Source organism: Dasypus novemcinctus, chromosome X (genome assembly GCF_030445035.2).
Source record: "Dasypus novemcinctus isolate mDasNov1 chromosome X, mDasNov1.1.hap2, whole genome shotgun sequence".
NCBI classification, from domain to species: Eukaryota; Metazoa; Chordata; class Mammalia; order Cingulata; family Dasypodidae; genus Dasypus; species Dasypus novemcinctus.
This window is the reverse complement of record NC_080704.1, coordinates 17,286,192-17,309,065: the sequence shown is the minus strand read 5'-3', so window position 1 is coordinate 17,309,065 and position 22,874 is coordinate 17,286,192. Positions and strand designations below refer to the sequence as shown.

The window sequence follows — 22,874 nt, the reverse complement described above, 5'->3', positions numbered from 1 at the left end:
GTGAAATCAGAGAGGATCAGTGTTCCTGTTGGCTATATTCCCATAGGGAATTTTTTAAAACTCTTTGAACCTCAGTTCTAGAACTTGTACCAAGACTACAGTGAGGAGGGTGATGACAGTAATGCCTCCCTCCCAGGTGGTCCTCAACATTCATTAGTTCCTCCCCTTTACTTCTGCCTCCCTCCCTTCCTCCCTCCTGCCACTCATATCATTAGCCCCTGAGGAACTTGTAAAACTACTGGATTCAGGCTGAGTCTTCCTATTTTGGGTCTTTTTCACCAGTTCTCTTGGATTTGGAAATTGAGCTTGGCCCATTTTTTGCCCATTGTAAATATTTTGTTTTCTTTGAAATAGCCTGCATATCCTCATTCGAATCCCTTTACTTCCCTGCTATTGTCCAGAACCTTTATCAATGCCTGGGACACCATTTTATCACCTCTGGTTATCAGAGTTCCATTTACTTCTTGAAGATTCCTGTAACTAATTCCTCCTTGGAATTCTTGTATTTCTTATGGCTTTCTACTCATTGCCATGAATTAGGAGATTCATTTTTTTTAGTCATTTTCTCCCCTCTCTTCCTCTTTTTTTATTAGCTATTTTATTGAAATATGTTTATAAACCATACAGTTCATCTAATGTGTACCATCAGTGCCATTTGGTATAGTCACAGAGTTATGCATTCATCAATCAATATTAAAGCATTTTCATTATTACTCCACATTGACAGAGAAAAGAAGAAAAATGACAACAAAAAACAAAAACAAGGAAGAAGATCCTTTAGTAGTCACTTCTAAATCTTTCCATTCTTCTCCTGCCATACATAACTACTAATCTATGTCCATCTCTATAATTTATTTGTATTGACGTTTTGTATACATGGGATAAAACAATAGGTACTTTTTGTCTAGTTTCTTTCACTTAGTATACTTCCTTTTTTTTTAAACTGTTGATGGAAGGTTATAAATATTACTTTACTGTCCACAGTTTCCTTTGATTATGTTTTTGCCCAAATATTACCCCTGAATAATATTCCATTGTGTGTATACACCACAATTTGTTTATCCCTTCATCAGTTGATGGACACCTAGGTTGTTTCCATCTTTTGGCAATTGTGAATAATGCCACTATGGATGTTGGTCTACAGATGTCTGTCCATGTCCCTGCTCTCAGAGCATCTGGGTCTATACCTCATAGTGGTATTGCCGGGTCACATACCTAACTTCCTTAGGAACTGCCAAGCAGACTTCCAGAGTGGCTGTACCATTCTGTATTCTCACTAACAGTGAATACGTGTTCCTCTCTCTCCACATCCTGTCCCACACTTGTAGTTTTCTGTTTCCTTAGCCGTGGCCATTGTAGTAGTTGTGAAGTGATATCTCATTGTGGCTTTGATTTGAATTTTTCTTATAGCCAGTGATGTTGAACATATGTTCATGTGGGTTTTTGCCACTTTATTTCTTCTTTAGAAAAATGTCTAAGTTTTTTGCCCATTTTTTAATTGGGTCATTTGTCTTTTTATTGTTGAATTGTAGATCTCTTTATATATCATTAATTATAAGCCCTTGCTGGATGTGTGATTTCCACATACTTTCTCCCACTGAGTAGGCTTCCTTTTTACCTTCTTCACAAAGCCCTTTGAGGTGCAAAAGTGTTTAACTTTGAGGAGGTCCATTTGTCTATTTTTCTTTTGTTGCTTGTGCTTTGGGTGTAAGGTGTAAGGGACCCCCTCCTACCACAAGATCATGAAGATATTTCCCTATATTATCTTCTAGGAGTTTTATGGTCCTGCTTTTTGTATTTAGGTCTTTGATCCATTTTGAGTTGATTGTTATATAAGGAGTGAGATAGGGGTCCTCTTTCATTCTTTTGGTTATGGATATCCAGTTGTCTCAGCACCATTTGTTGAAGAGACTATTCTCACTGGGTAAAGTGGATTTGGTAGCCGTATCATAAATCAGTTGACCTTAGAGCTGAGGGTCTATTTCTGAGCTCTCAATTAGATTCCGTTGATCAATGTGTCTGTCTTTATGTCAGTACCATGTTGTTTTGATCACTCTAGCTTTGTAATGTGCTTCAAGATCAGGAAGCATGAGTCCTCCTACTTTGCCCTTCCTTTTTAGGATATTTTTGGCTATTTGGGACCCCTTTCCCTTCCAAATATATTTGGTAATTGACTTTTCTATTTCTGTGAAGTAGGCTGTTGGGATTTTGATTGGGATTGTGTTGAATCTATAAATCATCAATTTGGGTAAAACTGACATCTTCACTAGTGTAGTCTTTTAAATCATGAACACAGAATGTCCTTCCATTTGTTTAGGTTTTCTTGGAGTTCTTTTTTTTTTTTTTTTTTAAAGATTTATTTATTTATTTAATTTCCCCCCCTCCCCTGGTTGTCTGTTCTTGGTGTCTATTGCTGCATCTTGTTTCTTTGTCCGCTTCTGTTGTCGTCAGCGGCACGGGAAGTGTGGGCGGCGCCATTCCTGGGCAGGCTGCTCTTTCTTTTCACGCTGGGCGGCTTTCCTCAAGGGCGCACTCCTTACGCGTGGGGCTCCCCCACGCGGGGGACACCCTTGCGTGGCGCGGGGGACACCCCTGCGTGGCACGGCACTCCTTGCGCGTATCAGCACTGCGCATGGCCAGCTCCACACGGGTCAAGGATGTCCGGGGTTTGAACCGCGGACCTCCCACACGGTAGACGGACGCCCTAACCACTGGACCAAAGTCCGTTTCCCTTCTTGGAGTTCTTTTTGCAGTGTTTTGTAGTTGTTTTTCTTTTTTTATGCATTACAAAACGAGTCTTTTTAAGGAAAGTACTGCTGAAGGGTTAAATTGCAGTGTCTTTATCACATTGGAAATAGAATTCAGCTCAGAATAATCAGATTAACATGTCGTTTATCGTAGTGGAAAAAGTACTGTTTAAGGAGTAAGGAGCAGACTAATTTTTGTCATTTTGAAAATAAAATTTTATTGAAGTTTATCATTCATACACGAACAGACATAAACAATAAGTGTATAGTAAAAGTTGTGAACTTATAAAAACAAATATGCATATCATCATACTTGGCTCCCATACACCTCCCCACCACCAATATCTTGCATTGTTGTGCAACATTCCTTACAAACTTTGAAAGAGCATCACTGAAATATTACTGCTAACTATAGCACATATCTTATATTTGGTGTATTATTCCCCCAACCTACTTGATTATTATACCCTGTTACTATTAGAACAGTTCATGAGAGAACATTCTCATATTTGTACTGCTAACCATAGTCCATCTTCCACCACTGGATTCTCTCAGTTATACAGCCCCATGTTTTGTACAGTCCATTCAAAGTGTACGCCAGTGGTTCTCATTTTCATCACAGAGTTGTGCCATCATCACCTCAGTCAATTTTAGAATGTTTCCAGGACTTCAAAAGGAAAAATCCATATCCCCTTATACCCCCCTATAGTTGTGTCTCAGAATTGATATATCTTCTTTGCCATTGCTGCAAAAATATTACAATGTCTGTGTTAGTCAGCCAAAGGGGTGCTGATGCAAAGTACCAGAAATCTGTTGGCTTTTACAAAGGGTATTTATTTGGATGGAAGCTTACAGTTACAAGGCTCTAAAGAGTCCAACTCAAAGTTACTTCCTCACCCAAATTCTGTTGCCACTTGTTGAAGCAAGATGGTGGGCTATGTCTGCGAGGGTTCAGCCTTCCTCTTCCCTCTTAAGGCTCCCTGGTCCCAGCTTCTTCCTATTTCAGCTGTAGGCCTGCAAAAGGCTCGTTTCTCAGGATTTCTCAGCTGTTGTGTTCTCTTCAAATGCAAACTATCAGGCTCATCTCTTTTCCCGGGGCCTCTGCCATATCTATGGAGCTGTCTCTCTTCCTCCGTGTTCTTCTCTGTGTATCTACTACCTCTATCTCCTTGAGTATCTGTTTATATAGCCCACCAAGGAGGTGGGGATTCAACTGAGTCACCCTAATGAGGTGGTTGAATCAAAGCCCTAATTTTGATTTAATAAAGTAAAAGTGAAACCTCTAAATTGAATACAATTGAAGGGGTCCCAGAGGAACAGAGCAGTTTACAAACATAATCAGTATCTCTTTTTGGAATTCATTTATCAAACTGCCAGAATATCACTGTTAGCTATCACCCATAAATTACATTAGTTGTGATTTTCCAGTGTATCACCATATTTTTAATACTTTGTAAAAGAAGTACATTCTTATATTTGTACTATTAACCGTAATCTTCATCCACCACCGAAATCTGTTACACTTACCCTAGATGAACTCATTTATTAGCTCAAGTAACTGTCGTACATATTTTGGAATTTTCTAAGTATAAGATAATGTCATCTGTGAATAGTAAGAGTTTTACTTCCTCTTTTCAATTTGGTTGCCTTTTATTACTTTATCTTGCCTAATTGCTCTAGCTAAAAGTTCTAGGACAATGTCAAATAACAGTGGTGACAGTGGGCATCCTTGTCTTGTCCCCAGTCTTAGAGGGAAAGCTTTTAACCTTTCCCTGTTGAGTATGATGGTGGTTGTGGAATTTTCATATATGCTGCTTATTATATTGAGGAAATTTCCTTCTATTCCTATCTTTCTCAGTGTTTTTATTAAGAAAGGATGCTGGATTTTGTCAAGTGCCTTCTCTGTGTCAATTGAGATAATCATGTGTTTTTTTTCCTTTGATTTATTAATGTGTTATATTACGTTGATTGGTTTTCTTGTGTCAAACCACCTGTGCATACCAGGAATAAAACCCACTTTATCATTGTTTATAATTCTTTTAATATGCTGTTGGATTTTATTAGCAAGTATTTTGTTGAGAATTTTTGCATCTGTGTTCATTAGACAGATTAATCTGTAATTTTCTTTTCTTGAAGTGTCTTTATCTGGCTTTGGTATTACAGTGATGTTGGCTTCATAAAATGTGTTGGGCAGTTTTCCCTTCTCAAGTTTTTAGAAGTGTTTAAATAAGATTGGTATTAATTCTTCTCTAAATGTTTGGTAAAATTCACCTGTGTGACACCTTCTGGTCCTGGAGTTTTCTTTGTTTAAAGATTCTTGGTGACTGATTCAATCTCTTTACTTGGCATTGTTTTGTTGAGGTCTTGTATTTCTTGCAGAGTCATTGTTGGTTGTTTGCGTGTTTCTAGGAATTTGTCCATTTCACCTAGATTGTCCAGTTTGTTATACAATCCTCTTATGATCCTTTTTTATTTCTGTGGGGTCAGTCGTATTGTCCCCCTTTCATTCCTGATATTATTTATTTGCATCTTTTTTTCTTTGTTAGCCTAATTAAGGGTTTGTCAATTTTATTGATCTTCTCAAAGAACCAGCTTTTGGTTTTGTTGATTTTCTCTATTGTTTTTTTTCCCTCAATTTCATTTATTTCTGCTCTAATCTTTGTTATTTCTTTCTTTCTGCTTGATTTGGGATTGGTATGCTATTCTTTTTCTAGTTCCTCCAGGTATTCTGTTAGGTCTTTGATTTTAGATCTTCTTTTTTAAAATATGCATGTAAGGCTATAAATTTACCTCTCAGCACTGCTTTTTCTGAATCCCATAATTGTTCGTCTTTTCATTTTTAATTTTTTAAAAGATACATACGTCACATAAATGTTACAGAGAACATATAGGTGATTCCCATATGTCCTGCTCCCCATACCTCCTACATTTTCCCACATTAACAACATTTTTCATTAGTGTGGTACATTCATTGCAATTGATAAACACATTTTGGAGCACTGCCACTAAGCATGGATTATAGTTTACATTGTAGTTTACACTCTGTCCCCCTCAATTCTGTAGGTTATGGCAAGATATATAATGGTGTGTATCTGTCGTCGTAATGTCATTCAGGATAATTCCCAAGTCCTGAAATGCCCCCATATTACACCTGTTTTTTCCTCTTTCTGCCCTCAGAACCTCCAGTGACCACTGCCTCCACACCAATATTTCTTTCATTGCTAGAATCAGAATAAGTCTATAGTAGAACATTAGTAAGTCTACTTTAGTCCATAGTTCATTCCCCAGTCCTGAGGATTCTGTGAATCCCATACATTTGATAAGTTAGTTGTATTCTTGTTTTCATTCAAGATATTTACTGATTTCTCTTGCAATTTCTTCTTTGACCCATTGATTGTTTACGAATGTGTTGTTTAGCCTCTATATATTTGCAAATTTCCCCCTTTCCTGCCTGTTATTAATTTCCAGCTTCTTTCCATTATGATTGGAGAAGTTGCTTTGTATAATTTCAGTCTTTTTATATTTATTGAGACCTGGTTTGTGACCCCACATGTGGTCTATTATGGAGAAAGAACCATGAGCACTTGAGAAGAGTGTATAGCTGATTTAGGGTGTAATGTTCTGTATGTGTCTGTTAGGTCCAGCTTATTTATCATATTGTTTGTTCTCTCTCCTTGTTGATCTTCTGTGTAGTTGTCCTATCTATTGACATGAGTGGCATGTTGAAGTTTTCAACTATTATTGTAGAGACTTCTACTTTTCCTTTCATTTTTTGCCAGAGTTTGCCTTATATATTTTGGGGCACCCTGGTAAGGTACATAGATATTTATGACTGTTACTCCTTCCTGATGGGTTATCCCTTTTATTAGTATATAATGGCCTTCTGCATCTCATAACTTTTTTGTATTTAAAGTCTGTTTTGCCCAATATTATTATAGCTATCCCTGCTGTTTTTGGTTACTGTTTTTGTGAAATATCTTTCTCCAACCTTTTATTTTCAGCCTATTTGTATCCTTGGGTATAAGGTGAGTCTTTTGCAGATAGCATATAGATGGCTCTTATTTTTTTTATCCATTCTGTCAGCCTATGTCTTTTTTTTAATGCCCCCACCCCATGGCTTTTTGCTTGCTATCTGCTCTCTCTGTCCATTCGCTGTGCTTTCTTCTGTGTCTGTATTTATTTATTTATTCCCCCGCCCCCGCGGCTTGCTTGCTGTCTGCTCTCTGTGTCCATTCACTGTGCGCTCTGTGTTTTTGCTTGTCTCCCTTTTTATTGCGTCACCTTGCTGAGTTGGCACTCCACGGCGCTGGCGGGCTGGGTGGCACTCCACAGCATGCAGATGAGCCTGCCTTCACAAGGAGGCCCTGGGACGCAAACCCAGGGCCTCCCGTATGGTAGATGGGAGCCCAACTAATTGAGCCACAGCCACTTCCCCAGCCTATGTCTTTTGATTGGGGAGTTTAATACATTAATATTCAATGTTATTAATGTAAATGTTTTACGTCAGCCATTTTATCCTTTGCATTTCATTTGTCATATCTTGTTTTTGCCCTTTTGATTACTTTTTTTTTTAAAGATTTGTTTATTTATTTATTTCTCTCCCCTCCCCCCCCACCCCGGTTGTCTGTTCTCTGTGTCTATTTGCTGCATCTTGTTTCTTTGTCCGCTTCTGTTGTTGTCAGTGGCACGGGAATCTGTGTCTCTTTTGTTGTGTCATCTTGTTGTGTCAGCTCTCCGTGTGGGCGGTGCCATTCTTAGGCAGACTGCACTTTGTTTCGTGCTGGGCGGCTCTCCTTACAGGGTGCACTCCTTGCACGTGGGGCTTCCCTACGTGGGGGACACCCCTGCGTGGCATGGCTCTCCTTGAGCGCATCAGCACTGCGCATGGGCCAGCTCCACATGGGTCAAGGAGGTCTGGGGTTTGAACCGCGGACCTCCCATGTGGTAGACGGACACTCTAACCATTGGGCCAAGTCCGCTGCCTGATTACTCTTTTTGATAGTCTTCACATCTATACTCTCTTCCAAGCTTCTCTCCTGCCTTTTCCTTTTTGGCTATAGAATTCCCTTTAGTGTTTCCTGCAAAGCCAGATCCTTGTATTTGAACTCTCTTAGTTTTGGTTTAATCTGTGAACGCTTTAAACTCACCTTCATATTTGAAGGACAGTTGTCCTGGAAAAAAATTATTGGCTGACAGGTTATCTCTTTCAATATCTTAATTATATCATATCATTGTCTTCTTGCCTCCATGGTTTCTGATGAGAAATCTGCACAAAGTCTTACTGGGCGCCCCTTGTATGTGATGTTTTGCTTTTCCCTTTCAGCTTTCAGAATTTTCTCTTTACCTTTGGCATTTGACATTCTGAATAGTTATCTGTCTTGGAGTAGGTCTACTTGGATTTATTCTGGTTGGAGTCTGCCATGCTTCTTGGACCTGTATATTCATGTCTCTCATGACAGTTGGGAAATTTTCAGCCATCATTTCTTCAAATACTCTTTCTGCCCCCTTTCCTTTCTCTTTTCCTTCTGGAATTCCCATGACATGTATTTTTTTGGGCTTTGTGCTATCATTCATTTCCTTGAGCCCCTGCTCAATTTTTTCCATTCTTCTCTCTCCGTTCTCTCTCTTCACTTTCAGCTCTTCTGTCTTCTACGTCACTTATTCTTTCTTTTGTGATTTCAAATCCATTGTATGCCTCTTGAATGCTTTTAAATCTCAACTTTTTGTGTCTTTCATTCCCATAAGCTCTGTTATTTTTCTGTTCAAGCTTTCGAATTCTTCTTTGTGTTCACCCAGTGTCTTCTTAATGTCTTTTTATGTCTTTAACCATATTGTCCTTCAACTCCTTCATTTGATTTAGGAAACTGGTATGAACATCAAATCCTGTGTCTTCCCTGGAGTTTTGTTTGTTTCCTTAGCCTGACCTGTATCTTCCTTTTTCTTTGTATGACTTGTAATTGTTTGATGTCTAGGCATCTGACTATGATGGTGAGTTTATTCTGATGGGTGGTTTCTTTTGTTTGCCTAGGGATTTAGTGTTGTGAGTTGCCACTGTTCTTTGATTCTTGGTTTAACTTGTTCTAGGTCTTTAGGATTGTCCCTGTTTAACTGCTCAAACCAGGGCCATGGACCCAGTAATGGGGTACAGACCAGTTTCCAGGGGCCTTGGGGAAGGGGGCAGTAAAGGTACCCCAAAACCTCTTTTATTTATTAATGTTGACGTTTTCCTTCTTGTGTGCACTTTCCTGGTCTGCCAGAAGATGGCAACCTTCCTCAGATCTCTCCACTCAGACCCAGAGGGGAAGGTGTTCAATGGAACTCCACCCAGGCAGGCAGTGTAAAATCATTATTCTGGGGAATTCGCCCTCAGGGCAGGCTATTCAGAGTCCACTCTAGCAAGTCAAAGTTGTTCAGAAGCCTTTTCCCAGGGAGGAATTAAATTTTCATTCAGAAACCAGTGCAGGTTTCAAAGGCAGGTTCTCCTTCTTTCCCTCTGGGCTCTGGGGGAGAACTATGTTGCAGCTCCGCCAAGCCTGGAAGCCGCAGACCATGTTCAGCGGCCAAAAGCCAGATCAGCTGTCAGCTGAGCCCCTCCCTCTCCCCTTTCCTGGGGAAGTGGACCCCTGTGACCCACTCAGTCTGTAGCCACTGGCCAGGGGCCAGGGGACCCACGGCTCTCTTCTCTGCGGGTGGGGGGATGGGCCCTCTCTCTTCAGACTAGTGGCCAGCTTTCCCTTGGTGTCTTAATCACTAGAACAGTTTCTGCCTTTTCCTCTAGCTATTTCTCAGGGAAAAAAGTGAGTCCTGTGCCTCTCTAATCCTCTCTCTTCCTGGAAGTCTAGTCCCTCCCTTCCTTTCTCTTCTCTGCTTCTCTCTTACCCTCTTCTAAATACTATGTCTATGCTCTACTTCCCTAGTTAGAGTTTAAACCCCAAGCCAGGAAAGGAGTAGGTTTGGCTTCCCTCGCAAAGCCATGAACAATAGAAGAACAATTTGTTACCTGGATAGAGATTCCCATTTTACAAGAGGGACAGCAGCACAGGCAAGGCCCCACGGCCCCACTCATGAGTGACAACCAAGATGTGGGCTGGGGTGGGGGTTCACTGAGAGCAGAGGCATGGAATCAGGTGGGGAAGGTCTGAGGAATTTGCCTTACTCTTGAGGACGACTTTGGGTCCTGCCCTGTGATCTTAGAGCTGACCCCCACAACTCGATGTCTTATAGTCCACGTCACACAATTTCCGGGCCCTGAGTTTTAAACCCCATGATGGCTGCCTGGTGTGTGAATCTGGCCACCTTGTATGAATGGGGTTGTACCATCTAGCCTCGCTCAGGCCCATCAATAGCCATTGTGCAGCCTTCCCACCCCTAGGATTTTTCTTATGTATCATGCCTATGTGTACTGCTCAAAGGTGAGTTTTTAACTTCATGTGCCATAACTCATGTGATAGGTACAGCCACACTGTTATTTGGCATCCCTGCCTACCTCCACCCTGATTATTAAATGGAAACCAGTTCCTATTTTCTTGGGTGAATTGCTATGCTGGCTGTAGATCCGTTTTCCCAGGGGGAATGTTGAGGCCCAGCACTTTGGGCAGGTGCTTGGCTGGACTCTGCTGTGTGGCTGCCTGACCCCCTTTTGTTCTCGTTTTTGCAACTCCTTAGGAGCCAGTGTAAACCAAGGCAAAGGTCTGGAGTCCCCTCTTCACGCAGCGGCTAAGATGTCCTGTGGGGAGCTGGTCTGCCTGCTCGTGGACTTTGGAGCAGACATCTATGCTCAGAATGAGGAAGGCAAACGACCTATCGAGCTGGTGCCTCCGGACGACCACCTGACCAAGCTATTGCTGCAGAGAACAGGTGATTCTCCTTTGTCCAACCTAGGCTGCAACGCACAGAGACTCCTGCAGCCCTAGTGGGAGGCAGGTCCTTACTTAGTGCCGGCTCCTGATCTTATAGAAAATCATGCTCTGCCATCGCCATATGTGGGCAGGTTTTGATAATTTAGTAATCAGCGCGGTGTAGTCCTGGCTGTATAGTAAGGAACCACGCTGCTGTTTATGACCTGATAGTCACGTATGGGGCATGCGGGTTTCAAAGAATTAAGCTATTGTCTTAAAAAGCTATTACTAAAGGTATCTAACATTGATGATGAAGCAGAAGCCTCTCTGGGGTTGTACAGTGCCTCAGGACACCCATTCTTAGTGCACTGCAGATGGGTAAAAAACCCAAGCACTTGGGTGTCTGGGTGTCAGAATGCAGCTAATTAAGAGCATGGGGTATTACTATAATGGGTCACACCAATCTGAAGACATTGCTCTTGTAAATTAATCAGCACTAAGTGTCCACTCCTCCATAAATATGTCCTGATGTTCTCCCAGCCTGGGTTGTGAGGTCAGGGATGGGCTGGGGTGTGGAACCAAGGCCCATCTGCTCTGGGAGACACCTCATTCCCTGGAGGGTGGATAGTGTTACGTTTCAGGGGCCCTGGGGTTTTGAAGCAGGCCTGCCTATCAGAAGGATTCTGTTGTCCATTCCCTGGTTATTTTCTCCCGGCACGCTAAGCATCCCAGCTGGCTCTGGGTAGAACTGTCAGTGGCACGGTGGAATCGTCCTTCCTCCCACACCCTCTGCCACAGGGCACTGCCGGCCAAGCCCCTACACTGGGACACCCCAAACAAGGCCTGTGCTGACCCCAGAGGCACAAGGACCAGTCTAATAGAGACCCTTTTAGCTTAGGGACAAGTACGGGACAGTTCTCCCTGCCTCTTGATAATTCTTTGTTTTCAAAAACTGCTCCCTTTAAATACAGGACTGACCTTTCCATCAGGCCCTGGAAAGGCCCCTGGGAGGATTTTCATTTCTTTTAAAATCAAGAGAAAATATGAAGAGAATCCAACCTGGACTATATTCATTTCTGTATCAACTCAGTTGTAACATATAGTTTTCAATATTTTTTTATGGAGAAAGGGACAAAGTTGAAAGTGCCTCGAGCCCCCTAAAGTTATAATATGGGCATATATAAATATATATGTATATATACATAATGCAGATTGTGTATATATACACACCTATGCACACATCCCTTTGCCCCGTCAAATAATCGCATAGTATCTCATTTCCTTCACTGGCTTTTCCCTTCCACTTTATTTCCCCAAACCATTTTAGAAACCTATGTCACCTTTCATTCTTTTCTTTCCCATTTTGCGTGTTGTTCCCACTGGCTTATAAAGTGCCTTCTGCTGCTGGGGTAAATCGCTATGTCTTTGGCCTTTATGAGTCATTTTGGGGGTTCTGCTGAAGTTACTGCTCAGTGGGCTGGAACCCCAAAGGAAATGGGGCCAGGCAACTGCAGGAAGCCATATCCTCTGATAGAAAGCACTCTCCGTCCCTGGTGTCTCCTCCATCACATTTGCTCCAGGCTGCCTGATTCTCTGTACCTAGGGAAAGGAATGAATTTAAAACACTCTCCTCTTTCGAGGGGGCAGGGGCAGGAAAATGGTAAGTGAAACCCAACCATATTTGGAATTAGGCTTTGCATGGATGTTAGGAGAGGTAGGATTTTTGCTGCTTCCTCCCCATCATAGCCGCTTTGTTGGTGGAAAGGGGAAGGATTTCAGGACTACTCCCAGCCCACCACCCCCTGATATGCATGTAAAGCAGTGTTTACTCATGGGTACAATGACAACTAAAAATGGCTTTCTCGGTGCAGCCTGACAGGAGCCACCCAAGGCTGTGCTTCAGTAAAGCAAAGCGTCCTGAGTGTTGTTGGGGCTTGGGGGAGAAAGAAATGGAGAGCCAAAGGAATATGCGAATCCATAAAGATGGAATTAGTTGATTTGTTTATTGAGTGAATCAAATGCCCTGAATACATGCAGGTACCCAACAAATGACTACCACAACTGCAGTGGATTTTTAGCTCTATTTATTGGCTAGTAAAGCTACCATTGTTATACATCATCCTACCCTTAGTCAACAGTCAGCAGATAGTCGATTTGCATGAATAGTTATATCAGGCTTTCTCTGACTCCCTGCTTTTCATAATTCTTTATCAGGTGTCCTCTTCTGACAATCTGTTCTTTAATAATTCTTTATCAGGCTTGCTCTGACGTTTTGTTCTTCACAATCCTCTATCATTACCTCCTACAGTGGCCCCTGACAGCATGTCTAGTACATATAATCTATTTGTCACATCCTTCAACCTTCGTTCGTAAGGTTAGATACCCATCAGTTTCCCCACAGTGCACTTTCCACAGTTCATTAATATATGCCTTGAGTGTGCTCAACATGATCTGGAAAGTTCCCTAAATTCCAGCAGGGTCCTGCCATTAGGGTTTGGTGTAAAATACTGAATTTAGGTATTCGATTGTTTCTGTGTATTTCTAGCTCTCCTTCTTCTTCATCACCTGAGAAACACATAACCCAGTTTGGCCTGTAGCTTATGGTGACGCGCTAGGAAAATAGAGGCTACACTATTCCTTTTAGTTGCATTCTCGGCCCTGGCTGCACAATAAAATGACCTGGGGTACGTTAACCATGCCCAAGAATAATTGAAACGGCATCTCTGGAGCAGTGGGGCCAGTATCCAATATCCAGGATCTGTGTAGCTTAAAGCACGCCCTGCTCCTATGAGTCTCAAGTGCAGCCAGGATTGAAGACTATTGCTTTATGGAATTCTTTTTTTTTTTAATTGACTTTGTAATAATATTACATTAAAAATATATATATGAGGTCCCATTCAACCCCTCCCCCCCACCCCACCTTTCCCCCCCCCCAGCAACACTCGTTCCCATCATCATGACACATCCATTGCATTTGGTAAGTACATCTTTGGGCACCTCTGTACCTCATGGTCAATGGCTTTATGGAATTCTTGAGTATATTGGTGTGCTTTTTTTGCGTTTTTAATAACCAAGAGAGAATTGCCATCACAATTCGGGGCGGGAGGAATTATTCCCCATCCTTTAACCTGGTAACAGGGTTTCTCAGCCTCAGCACTGTAGACATTTGGGTTGAATCATTCTCTCCCATAGCAGTGGGGGTTGGGGGGGGGAGTGCCCTGTGACTTGTAGGGTGTTGAGCAGCATCCGTGGTTTCTTCCCACTAGATGTCAGTAGCACCCTCCCAGATGTGACAACCAGAAATGTCTTGAGACATTGCCAAACGCCCCCTGGGGGCAAAAGTAAAATCCCTCTCCTCCCATGGAGATCCACTGGCCTGTGACTAAAGAAAGGGGTACTTGCCTTTGCAAGGTTGGTGCGAATCTACTAAACCTCTGTTTTGAACACCACTGGGATAGGCTCTGAATACAGAATAGTTAAGCAGAGATGACTTCAGAAGGTAATATACACTTTTTATTGAAGTATATCACTCATTTATACACATACATAAACAATAAGTGTGTAGTAATACTTGTGAATTTACCAAGCAAACATACATAACATCATACAGGGCTCTCATACCTCACCCTACCTGGCATTGCTGTGAAATATTTTTTATGAATGATGGAAGAGCATCCTCAAAATATTACTACTAACCAAAGTATCTTACATTTGGTGTATTTTTCCCCCAACCCACCCTATTATTATTTTTTATATCATTTATACATGAACATACACAAACAGTAAGTGTATAGTAAAAGTTGTGAACTTACAAAGCAAACTTGAGTAACATCACACCAGGGTCCTCTGTCAACCTACCACCAACACCTTGCATTGTTGTGAGACATTTGTTATAAATTATGAATAGAATATTGTCAAAATCTTACTACTAACTATATCTTACGTTTGGTGTGTTTTTCTGCCAATCCACTCTATTATTATTTTTTAAAATATACTTTTATTACAGAAGTTGTGAACTTACAAAACAATCATGCACATGTGCAGAATTCCCATACAGTACCCCTCTATCAACACACCACACCATGGTGGAACATTTGTTACAGATTATGAGATAATATCAGACTATTACCACTAACTCATGGTCCAAAGCATACATTTTGCACACTTTTTCCATACTCCCCCATTATCAACCCAGTACATCTTTAGCATTAGGTGCACGAATATTACAGTATTGCTGTTAACAACAGTCCATAGGTTACTCCAGTTGTATTTTTCCCATGCTTCTCCACATTCCCACCACCCTGCAGTAGTGATGTACATCTGCTCTAGCTCATAAAGGACACTCTTAAATCTGTACCATCAACCACAATTCTCATCCACCTCTGGATTTACCGTGTTATTCAGTCCCTAGATAATTCTCTAGCTTTCTTTCTACTGACATTTACATCCCTCGACTGCCCTTTTCAGCCACATTCTGATTTATAAACCAGCTGTTACTCACCATAATGTGTTACCATCAACTCTATACATGTACACACTTTTACAGTAAAGTTATTAAAAACTTCTACATACATTAAACATCAGTAGTCCATCTCAGTCCTCCTCTTATCTCCTTTAAGAATCCACCACCTACCACCAGGACTTGAAGATGTTTTCTTAAAATTTCTTTTAGAAGCTTTGTGGTTCTTGGTTTTATATTCAGGTTTTCAATCCATTTTGAGTTTATTTTTATATAAACTGTAAGATAAGAGTCCTCTTTCCTTTCTTTCTGCTTTGGATATCCAGTTCTCTCAGCACCATATTTTGAATTGACTGTTTCTGCCTGAGCTGGGTCGGTTCGACAGGGTTGTCAAAAATTGCTTGACCATAGATGTTTCTGATCCATCAATTCAGATCCATTGGTCTATGCATCTGTCTTTATGCTCTGCCATGGTGTTTTTACCACAGTAGCTAGGTAATATGATTTAAAGTTTGGAAGTGAGAGTTCTTCAACTTTGTGTTTCTTTTTTTTTTTTTTGACTTAAAAAAAATTTTTTTTAATTTATTTTTTTTAATTCATTTTTTAAATATTACGTTCAAAAAATATGAGGTCCCCATGTACCCCCCACTCCCCTCACCCCACTACTACCCCCATAGCAACACTCTCCCCCATCATCATGACACATTCATTGCGTTTGGTGAATACATCTCTGAGCATTGCTGCATCTCATGGTCAATGGTCCACACCATAGCCCACACTCTCCCACGTTCCATCCAGTGGGCCATGGGAGGACATACAATGTCCGGTAATTGTCCCTGCAGCACCACCCAGGACAACTCCAAGTCCCAAAAACGCCTCCACAACTCATCTCTTCCTCCCATTTCCCACACCCAGCAGCCACCATGGCCACTTTTTCCACACCAATGCCACATTTTCTTCGATTCCTAATCACAATAGTTCATGAATAGAATATCAGTAAATCCACTCTAATCCATATTCTGTTCCTCCATCCTGTGGACCTTGGATTGGTTGTGCCCATTCCACATCTATGTCAAGAGGGGGCTTTCGTGTTTCCTTTTTAAGGTGTTTCTGGCTATTCAGGACCTTTTACCCTTCCAAATAAATTTGGTAATGATGTTTTCCATTTATTTTTAAAATGCTGGTGGGATATTTATCGGGATTGCATTGAATCTCCCATCCAAGTACTAACCAGGCCTGACTCTACCTAGCCTCCGAGATCAGATGAGATTAGGCACATTCAGGGTGGTATGGCCGTAGACTGGATTGCATTGAATCTGTTTATCAATTTGGGTAGAATTGACATCTTATTGATATTTAGTGTTTGAATTCATGAGGATGGAATATTCTTCCAGTTATTTAGGTCTTTCTGAATTTCTTTTAACAATATATTTTAGTTTTCTGAATACGAGTGCTTTAAATCATTTATTCCTAAATATTTGACTCTTTTCCTAAATATATGACTCTTTTAGTCACTATTTTAAATAAAATTTTTCCTGACTTCCTCCTCAGATTGTGCATTACTATTGTCTTGTAAAGTTATTTCATATTTCATCTAAGTATATGTACTCTATCTGCTTTTTTATTTTTTGGTTACTCGTGTGTGGGTTATCTTTTTCCAGCCTTTCACTTCAAATCTATTGGTATCTTTGGGTCTAAAGTGAGTCTCTTGCAGACAGCATATAAGTGGATCATATTTTCTTATCCATTCTGCCATTCTGTGTGTTTTGATTGGGGAGTTTAATCCATTAACATTCAATGTTATGACTGTAAAGGAAGTTCTTATTTCACCCCTTTTGACCTTTGGGCTTTATCTGTCATATTTTATTTTCACCACTCTTTTGAGACTTTTAGTTACTTTTACTGATATAATCTTCATTTTCAGACTCTTTTCCATGCCTTTCTCTCCTATCTTTTCTTTTCAAGACTGTAGCACATACTTTGGTATTTCCTGCAAAGTTGGTCTCTTGGTTACAAACGCTCTCAGTTTCTGTTTATCTGTGAATATTCTAAACGTACCCTCATTTTTGAAAGACAATCTTGCCGGATATTAGATTTCTTGGCTGGAAGTTTTTTTCTTACAGTATCTTAAAATATATCATACCCACTGTCTTCATGGCTTCTGATGAATAGTCGGCATTTAATCTTATTGGGTATCCATTATTTGTTATGCATTTCTTTTCTCTTGCTGCTCTCAGTCCCTTTGTCTTTGGCATTTGACATTCTGATTAGTGTGTGTCTTGGAGTTGGTCTGTTTGGATTTATTTGGATGGGAGTACATTGTGCTTCTTGGACCCAGATGTCTATGTCCTTCAATAGGGTTGGGAAATTTTCTACCATTATTTCTTCAGATATTCCTTCTGCCCCCTTTCCCTGCTCTTCTTCTTCTGGGACACCCATGACATGTATGTTTGCACATCTCTTGCTTTTAGTTCCCTGAGACTTTGTTGAATTTTTTCCATTCTTCATCTGTTCCTTCATGTGTTCATTTTCAGAGGCCATTTCTTCAAGCTCACCAGTCTTTTTTCTGCCTCCTCAAATCCTCTTTATATGATTCCAGAGTAGTTTTAATTTCATTTATTGCATTTTTCATTCCTGTAAGATCTGCTGTTTCTCTATATATGCCTTCAGATGCTTCTTTGTGCTCATCCAGTGTCTTAATATCCTTAATCTCTTTCGCCATCTCATTGGATTTATCAAGAGATTTGTTTGAACGTCTATGATTAGTTTTCTCAACTACTTTATGTCATCTGGAGGCTTATTGTGTTCCTTTACTTGGGCCATATCCTCCTGTTTCTTGGTATGGATTGTAATTTTTTATTGGTGCCTTGGCATCTGGGTTCAGTTTCTCTCTTTAGTTTAGGGCTTTCTTGCCCTTTCTCCCTTGCTGGTTGTGCAGTAGGAGCCAAGGATGTAGTTGGTGCTAAAAGCTGTGGAGGCCCAAGCTGCCCACATCACCCCAGGGACCAATGAAGCTTTTCTCCCACCTTTCTCCTTTGCCAGGGGTAGGGACAGAGCCACAGCTGTGTGTAATAATCCATATGTGCAGCCCTAGACTGAGTTTCCCAGAGAGACTGACTTCACACCCCTTCTTCCCCTGCCTGGGGCAGAAATGGAGCTGCAGGCATGGGCAGCAATCTGTGCCGTGTGGGTCCAAGATGACTTCAGTTACCCTGGTAGACTTCCAAGTATTCAGTGTGTGCCAGCCAAATGTACCTGCAGTTACCCAGAGAGGCTGGTGCAGGGCCTGCCAGCTTCCTCCTTGCCAGAGGCAGGGCTAAAGCTTAGGCTGGGGCTGCAGGCCAATCTCGGAGAAAGAAGCTGGTCCCTACCATCACTGTGCCCCTCAGGCTGGGGGCCGAGTCAAAATGGCAGCTACCAGCCTCTTTCTGACTTGAACAGGCTCAAACTTTAGCTGTTCTAAGGGATATACTTTAGCCAGCCAAATTTATTAATCAGTAGCTGAATTTGGTGGCCCGTTGTCTCCTCCTTCCCTGTTTTTGGGAAATGGAGCTTCCAATTCCAGCCACAGAATAACTCCTGGGGTGGCTTGTGTCCCCCGAGTAGGATAATCACCAGCCTCCAAGGCTTGGCTGGAAATTTCCTGGAGAGGCTGGCACAGGTTCCCACAGCTTCCTCCCTGCAGAAGGTGGGGCTGGGGCCTAGTAAAGAGCTACAATCTGACCTGGATGGAAAGAAGCCGGCCCCCACCAGCACTGGGATCCTCAGTCCGCCCTGCTTCCCCTCGTGCCAGGCATGGAGTTAAGATGGCGGCTCCCAGCCTCATTCTGGCTTGGACAGGCTCAAACTTTTGCTGTTCTCAGGATTAAACTGTAGCTTGCTGAATTTACTCATCAGTAGCTGAAGTTGGTGCCCAACTGCCTCTTCTTCCCCCGTTTTTGGGAAGTGGAGCTTTCAATCCCAGCTGTGGCACAGCTCCCAAGGCGCCTTTTGCCTCTAGTGGAGGATGGGCCCTGGCCTCCGGGGCATGGAGCGCTCTGCTTACGAGTCTTCTCTGCAGATGGGCAGCTTCCTCCTTCCATTCCTTCAAGAATGTGGCAGGATGCTCCTCTGACCTCCTGGAGCCCCCAAACAGTTGCTTCAGCTAGCTCCAGAGAGCTCTGGGTATTTGCTAACTGCCCTGTAGCAGGAGCTGACTCTAGTAGCTCTTTACTCTGCTGCCATCTTGCTGGTTGTTCGTTTTTTTTTTCTAATGTACATTTTTTTTTAAGATTTATTTTTTGTTTGTTTCTCTCCCCTTCCCCCCCACCCCCCACCCCCCACCTCAGTTGTCTGTTCTCTGTGTCCATTTGCTGCATGTTCTTCTTTTGTTTGCTTCTGTTGTTGTCAGCGGCATGGGAATCTGTGTTTCTTTTTGTTGCATCATCTTGCTGTGTCAGCTTTCCGGGTGTGCGGCACCATTCCTGGGCAGGCTGCACTTTCTTTCGCACTGGGTGGCTCTCCTTATGGGGCACACTACTTGTGCGTGGGGCTCCCCTACGCGGGGGCACCCCTGAGTGGCACGGCACTCCTTGGGTGCATTAGCACTGTGCGTGGGCCAGCTCCACACGGGTCAAGGAGGCCCGGGGTTTGAACCGCGGACCTCCCATGTGGTAGACGGACACCCTATCCACTGGGCCAAGTCTGCTTCCCTCTAATATACATTTTTGATTCAGTGGTAGCTCATTAGATTTGAAGATTTCAATATTGCTCAAATTACAAAATAAAAATTTTTGCATCTAGAAATATGAACTTACTTTTTTAAGAGAAAAGAAATAGAAAGCCATTAAACATGGATTTTATTCTCATTTTTGGAAATTTCGTGTAACTGAGTAATTCCAAAATTAGCTTTCTTAAGCCTCTGTTAGGGTGGCTAAGCTTTGCGTGTCCTTCATTCTTTTCCAAATTAAAACCTAACAGACTCATTTTCAATTAGATTCCAGAAGAAAGAGATGCAACCTAAAAATGCTTCCTAAAAAACCAGAAAACTCAGGAAACGGTCTTAAATAGTACCATATTATTTCCTTATAATAATGCTGTATATCTTGTGTGTTTAAAAAAAGAAGAAAGGGAAAACAAATCTTAGATCCATAACATGAATGTGACTTGTCTTGTGACCTTTCTCTAGGGCCCCCTTCTCTGATGCAGTTATGCCGCCTGAGAATTCGGAAATGCTTCGGAATCAGGCAGCACCATAAGATCACTGGACTCATGCTACCAGAGGAGCTGAAACGCTTTCTTCTACACATGTAAACGTTCACAAACAACAAGCAAAGGCAAACATTATAGAATTTGTGACCAGTAAAATTGCAAAATAAAATTGGGTTTGTAGATCTTGGCTTTTTTTTTTTTCAATTAGATTTTTATTTTCAATCAAAACGCCTTAGGGACTTTTGTACTATAGGTTGGAAGGCTAGAAGACGTTTTTTCCCCATGCCTGGAAGAGGGTGGCTAAAACAACAACTGTTGTTTTGAACATCTACTACGTGAGAAGCACTGAGCCAAGAAAGCTTATGCTTCATCTAATTTAACTCTGCCAGTGACCCTACTGGGTGGGTACCCATCTCCAGGAGAGACACAGAGACTCACTCAGGGAGATCAATTTGTCCAAATACCCATAGTCAGAATAGGGAAGTCAGATGAGAAAATCAGTTCTCCAGTGCTAACCTGCTGAGTTTTGACTGGGACCGAATTTTCCAACATTGTTACTCTGGCTTCATCTCCATTACATGGGAGGATAAAGAAGGAAGACCTTTCTTTGTCTATGCCTGCCTTATTTTTTCAATCCCCACTGTTCTTATGACAAAATGACTACAGTTCTGGGATAGGGGCCAGTTCTTTTGCTCAACCCAAATGCCATATACCTATTAAGCATGTTCTAGAAATGTGCTGTCCAATACAGTAGTAGTCACTAGCTCAGTGGTTCTCAACTGAGGTCTATTCCCCCCCCCCCCCCAACAGGCCATTTGGCAATGGCTGGAGACATTTTTGGTTGTCATTTGGGGGAGCGGTATGCTTCTTGCATCTAGTGGGTAGAGGCCAGGGATGTTGCTAAACATCCCACAGTGCACAGGGTAACCTCCCACAACCAACAATTACCCAGTTCAAAATGTCAGTAGTGTTGAGGTAGAGAAGCCCTGCACTGGCTATTTTTAAAATGTAAGTTAATAAAAACGAGAGAATATTAACAATTCAGTTCTGCTTTCTCATCAGCCACATTTCAGTTTTTCAGTAACTGTTAATGCAGCTAGTGGTTACTGTATTGGACCTTGCAGATACAGAACATTGCAGAAAGTTCTATTGGACAGTGCTCCTCAGATGTGCCTTTGAATGGATTTTAACTGCTTTTCAGGGTCTGATTTACATGAGACCTATGATATAATTTAGTAGCAGTGGATGAAGTTTCCGTTTTCTCTCTGAAATGAATTTGGGGGCTCCAATGAGTATTTACTTAAGGAAACTCCCTATCTATAAGATAACATATTGCTTAATCTCCAAAGATATTTCCAATATTTTTTTGTGATTTTAAATTTAATTTGCTATTTTTATTATATATATAAAGCAACTCTAGAATATTGTCCTAAAATATCCAACTAGTTGCCCAGCAGATGGCGCTGCTGCCACATAGCCAAAGGACTGCTCCTTGTAAATGACCCATAGCAAGGTGGTTTATAGCGTAGGCTCTGGAAATTTCCATTCAGGAATGAAAACTTAGTAGTGATAGATTTCATCCACACCGGTTTCCTTGTCTCATTTGCAATGTACCCAATAATTCAGTGCGACTTTACACAACCTCACCACCCAGCTCCTGTTCTTTTCTTCTTCTTAATCTGATCTTGTTTACATTCACAGCTGCTAAGAATTGAGATAGCTAATGACCACCAGCATCCTGCACTGGGTAATTCCTTTGATTTCATTAATTCATTTATTCAGGAAATATTTAATGAGTGCCCGAGTCTGTGAACAAGATAGGCAAAGATATTGGCGTCAGGGATCTTCTGCTCTAGTCGGGGAATCTTTGCTAGGGAATAAGTAGCTGTAGGCATTTTGCTATAGCGCCTTTCTTGAAAACACCAGTTTAAAAACAGCATGGTTTCTCAGGTAAGATTTATCCAGCTGACCCTTGCTTCTGTTAATCTCCCCTCGGCCAAATCCACGGAGTTAACCCAGGGCTGTAACAATTCCTCCGACAGCATTTTCCTTCGGAAGTGGTCCAGGCAATTAACCACTCTGCAAATCCATGTAATATATGGTCATCTGTGCAAATGGGAAAAATGCCCCTACCCCTTCTCTCAGGGTAATTTAGGAAAATTTCAAATGACCTGCTTAGCAGTGCTCAAAAAAAAAAAAAAAGATTCACTTTAAATAGAGGGGTTGTTTTCATGAGTCTAAATGTGATTAGATTCTTAAGTAGCATATCCCCTTGAATGCTTTATCATCACAACCTGGCACAGCCCCCAAAATTCTCTCATTAAAGCTGGTTAAGTGATAATTTCATAGACCCAGCCTTTGTGAATGACAGGTAAATATTTAGCCTCGGGAAATCAGCTTTTAAAAATGGCCATTATTTTGCCTTTTTCTAGGTTACCAACTTGACATGGACTGGTAAAGCAGTCTCACACGGTCGTCTGCCTGTATTTCTCTTGATTTTGCTTGGTAGAAAGGCTGAGCAGCTGATACCATCTCTAGCCCAGTTTATGTTCTGATGAAAGAAGCAAGCGGGAGGAAGGGGAAGGGGGTCTGAGTTTTCCATGGCTCATGAGGTGCTGGGCTGATTGACAGGCAGAAGGG

General features: G+C 41.7%; 1 protein-coding gene across 1 annotated transcript in view; it reads left to right on the top strand.

Moving 5' to 3' along the window:
- ASB9 (ankyrin repeat and SOCS box containing 9) overlaps positions 1 to 20,416 on the top strand; it is a 40,796-nt gene extending 20,380 nt beyond the window's left edge. Inside the window, exons 6-7 of the mRNA XM_004449054.4 lie at positions 10,413 to 10,604; positions 20,212 to 20,416. Of these exons, the coding sequence (XP_004449111.1) occupies positions 10,413 to 10,604; positions 20,212 to 20,336 (317 nt within the window). The 3' untranslated portion in view covers positions 20,337 to 20,416. The remainder of the gene's footprint in view (positions 1 to 10,412; positions 10,605 to 20,211) is intronic.
- Positions 20,417 to 22,874: the final 2,458 nt, after the last annotated feature.